This window comes from Antechinus flavipes, chromosome 2 (genome assembly GCF_016432865.1).
Source record: "Antechinus flavipes isolate AdamAnt ecotype Samford, QLD, Australia chromosome 2, AdamAnt_v2, whole genome shotgun sequence".
In the NCBI taxonomy this organism is placed as follows: Eukaryota; Metazoa; Chordata; class Mammalia; order Dasyuromorphia; family Dasyuridae; genus Antechinus; species Antechinus flavipes.
The window spans coordinates 217,870,143-217,873,667 of record NC_067399.1 but is presented as its reverse complement, the minus strand read 5'-3'; the positions used below and the strand labels follow the sequence as shown (position 1 = coordinate 217,873,667).

At 35.6% G+C, this 3,525-nt stretch overlaps 1 protein-coding gene across 1 annotated transcript; it reads right to left on the bottom strand.

Annotated features, from left to right (window-relative positions):
* Positions 1–2,281: 2,281 nt before the first annotated feature.
* Positions 2,282–3,226, bottom strand: LOC127552433 (olfactory receptor 2AG1-like). The gene has a single exon (XM_051982954.1). The coding sequence runs from the start codon at positions 3,224–3,226 to the stop codon at positions 2,282–2,284; it is 945 nt and encodes a 314-aa protein (XP_051838914.1).
* Between the last annotated feature and the right edge of the window lie 299 nt (positions 3,227–3,525).

Here is a 3,525-nt window from a genome sequence, read left to right as displayed (position 1 = left end):
TTCCTGAATATCAAGGGAATTAATGAAAAAAATAAAAGTTACAAAATCTAAAATTCTAGTATAAAGCAGTAGTCATTAAAAACATATGTTGCTGGCTAAGAAATAGAGTGGTAAATCAGTGGAATAGGTTAGATACACATGATACAATAATCAAAAAGTATAACAATCTAGTATCTGATAAACTCCCAAACTCCAGCTTCTGTATAAGAACTCACTATTTCACAAAAATTGCTGGGAAAACTGGAAAATGATATCAGAAACTTGACATAGACCTACATCTTATACCCCATACCAAAATAAACTCAAAATGGCTACATAATTTGGGTATAAAGGGTGTTATCATAAGCAAATTAGGAGAGGAAAGAATAGCTTATCTATCAAATCTTTGGAGAAAAGAGCAATTTATGACCAAAGAAGAACTAGAGAACATTATGAAATGTAAAATAGAAAACTTTGATTATATTAAATTACAAAGGTTTTACACAAACAAGATTAAAAACAAAATACAAACAAAATTTTGGAGGAATGAGGAAAAATTTTATAGTCAGTGTTTCTGATAAAAATCTTATTCTAAAATATATAAAAGAGTGTGGGGAATGTGGGGAAAACTGGGACACATGCATTGCTGGTGGAGTTGCGAAATGATTCAGCCTTCTGGAGAGCAATTTGGAACTATGCTTAAAGGGCAATAAAACTACATGCTCTTTGATTCAGCAATGCCATTACTGGGTCTGTATCCTAGGGAAATAATGAAGAAGGGAAAAGGACTCATATGTGTAAAAATATTTGTAGTAGTTCTTGTTGTGGAGGCTAAGAACTGGAAAATGAATAGATGCTCATCAATTGGGAAATGGCTCGATAAGTTATAGTATATGAAAGTAATGGAATATTATTGTTCTATAAAAATCATCTGATGAACAATCTGATTTTAGAAAGACCTGGAAAGATTTACAATAACTGATGCTGAGCAAAAGAAGCAGTACCAGTAACACTTTGTACATAGTAACAGCAAGATTATGTAACGATCATCTATGACAGACTAATTTCTTCTAAGTGGTCTAGTAATTAAAGGCAATTCCAATATACTTTGGATGGAAAATGCCCACATGCATCCAGAGAGAGAACTATAGAGACTGGATGTAAAACAACACATACTATGTTCACTTTTTTTTCTTTTTTTTCCTAATGTGTTTTTTTAAATGAAAGCACATGTATAACCAGAAAAAAAGTTGATTACACATTTAAAAAGGTAATAAATTTCAGATATTGGAATTCAGGTCTTTTCAATGCAACTTGGATGTTATTATTTCTAATATATTATGTACATCCTCTTCCCCAAGTTGGATACTAAAAGCTAAGAGGATCATAGATTTAGAATTGAAAAGGATGATAGAAAACTTCTGATATCTCCCATTTTACACATGAGTAAATCCAGGCTCAGAAAGCTTATTAAGTTTGTCACAAGTGTTACAGATACTATTAGAGAAATGGAATAGTACCTCTCATATGAGGATTTGCTGAGCCCTTTTGCGGGCTGGTCACCTACATTTGGTGGTATCTGCCTTAACCTCAATTCTCATCTCTTCCTCAAAGAAATTGTAACTTAGTGACCACATCCTGACAAATCATCTCAGCAGATAGTCAACAGATACATAAATTTCCTTTTTAAATGCTTTATATCACTTGATCATTTATAATTTACTGCTAGTGACTCTAGCTGAAATAAATTTGTTTATGTTGAATGAAGAAATGGTAAGAGGCTTAATATATATGAAGATGATCATCTTATAATAGACAGCTGACAAAGTGAAGTAGGAGACATCATTGGAGAAAGCAGTGTACTGTCCAATAGTTGTGGGCAAGTAGAGATAAAGAAATCATAAGAAAGCTCTGACATAGGATAAGATTTCATGAAGTCATGCAAAAGTTCTTTGGGGCCATTTTGAAAGAAATATTACACGGAAGAAATATCACAGAAAATGAGATTTAAGATATTGTTATTATAGAAAGTGACAGGTGTGATGAGATAAATCTTGATTATAACAGTAGAGAAACCATACTCAAGAACCACAGTCAATTGGATACAGACTTCATGATTTGGAAGATAGGTTAATGGATTGGGATTTAACCTACCAAGATCAAAAAATGAATGAAAGTAACATTTAAACTAATGTACAAATTAAATGCCATGGCAAAATGTCAGGAGCATACATTGAATTGAATGAGAAGCAATAATAACAAAATTCTCTATAAGAACAGTCTTCTTTATGTTTCCAAAGTGTTAAAATCTCTGTCCTGAGGGGCCTTTCCTTGTAATTTTCTTTAGGGCTCCTAGCACATCTTTGTTCCTTAGACTGTATATTAGAGGATTCAGGGCTGGAGTGACAATAGTGTAGAACACAGAGAGAATATTGTCTTGTTGAGGGTTGTGGTAGGCACTAGGCAGAACATACATGAACATGGCAGCTCCATAGTACATCCCAACCACTGTCATGTGGGATGAACAGGTAAGCAAAGCTTTCTCTCTCCCTTGGGTTGAGGACATATGAAACACTGCATTCAAGACTAAGGTATAAGAGGTAAGAATGGCAGAGAGAGGAATCAGGAGGAAGGTCACCCCAGTTGTGTATAGAATGAACTTGTACTGTGAAGTTTCAGCACATGCCAGCTTTAGCAATGGAGGTATCTCACAGAGCAGATGGTGAATCTCTCGGGCTCTACAGAAAGGGAAGTGCATGGTGTAGATGGTGTGCACAAGGGCACTCAGAGATGCCAGAAGCCAAGATATACCCACCATAGACCAGCAAACCTTTGGTCTCATAATTATCATATAGTTCAATGGGTGTCGAATGGCCACATAGCGGTCATATGCCATGAAAGCCAACAGAATATCTTCTGCACCACCAAGTGTTAGTGCCAGAAACATCTGCAGCCCACAGTTTGTAAAGGAGATGGTGTTTTGTCCACACAGGTAATCTATAACTGTTTTAGGGGCAACAACTGATGTGAATAGCAGGTCCATAAGTGAGAGCTGACTGAGCAAGAAGTACATGGGCACATGGAGGCGATTATCCATAACTATCAGCATCAACAGGAGACCGTTGCTAGCCATCGCCACCAAATAGAGGAGTATGATTATGAAACAAACCAGCTCAGGGAAGTTAGTATCTTGGAGAATTCCAATGAGGAAGAAACTGTCTATCAAGGTGATATTCCAGAATTCCATTCCACAGATTCCTCAATTTCCTGTAATCAGAGGTGTATCCCCAATGATTCAGAATTATTCTAAATCATGAAGCCATGCAAAAGTTCTTCCAGGCCATTTTGAAGATGGAAGAAACATCACAGAAAATGTGGGTTAAGTTATTGTTATAACAGAAAATGGGAAATAAAATTTAATAAATCTTGATTACAGAAGTAGAGAAACCATGCTCAAGAGCTGCAGTCAATTAAATACAGCGTTCCATGGTCTTGATGACAGGTTAGTAGATTGGGAGTTAACCTAACACCAAAAATGAATGAAAG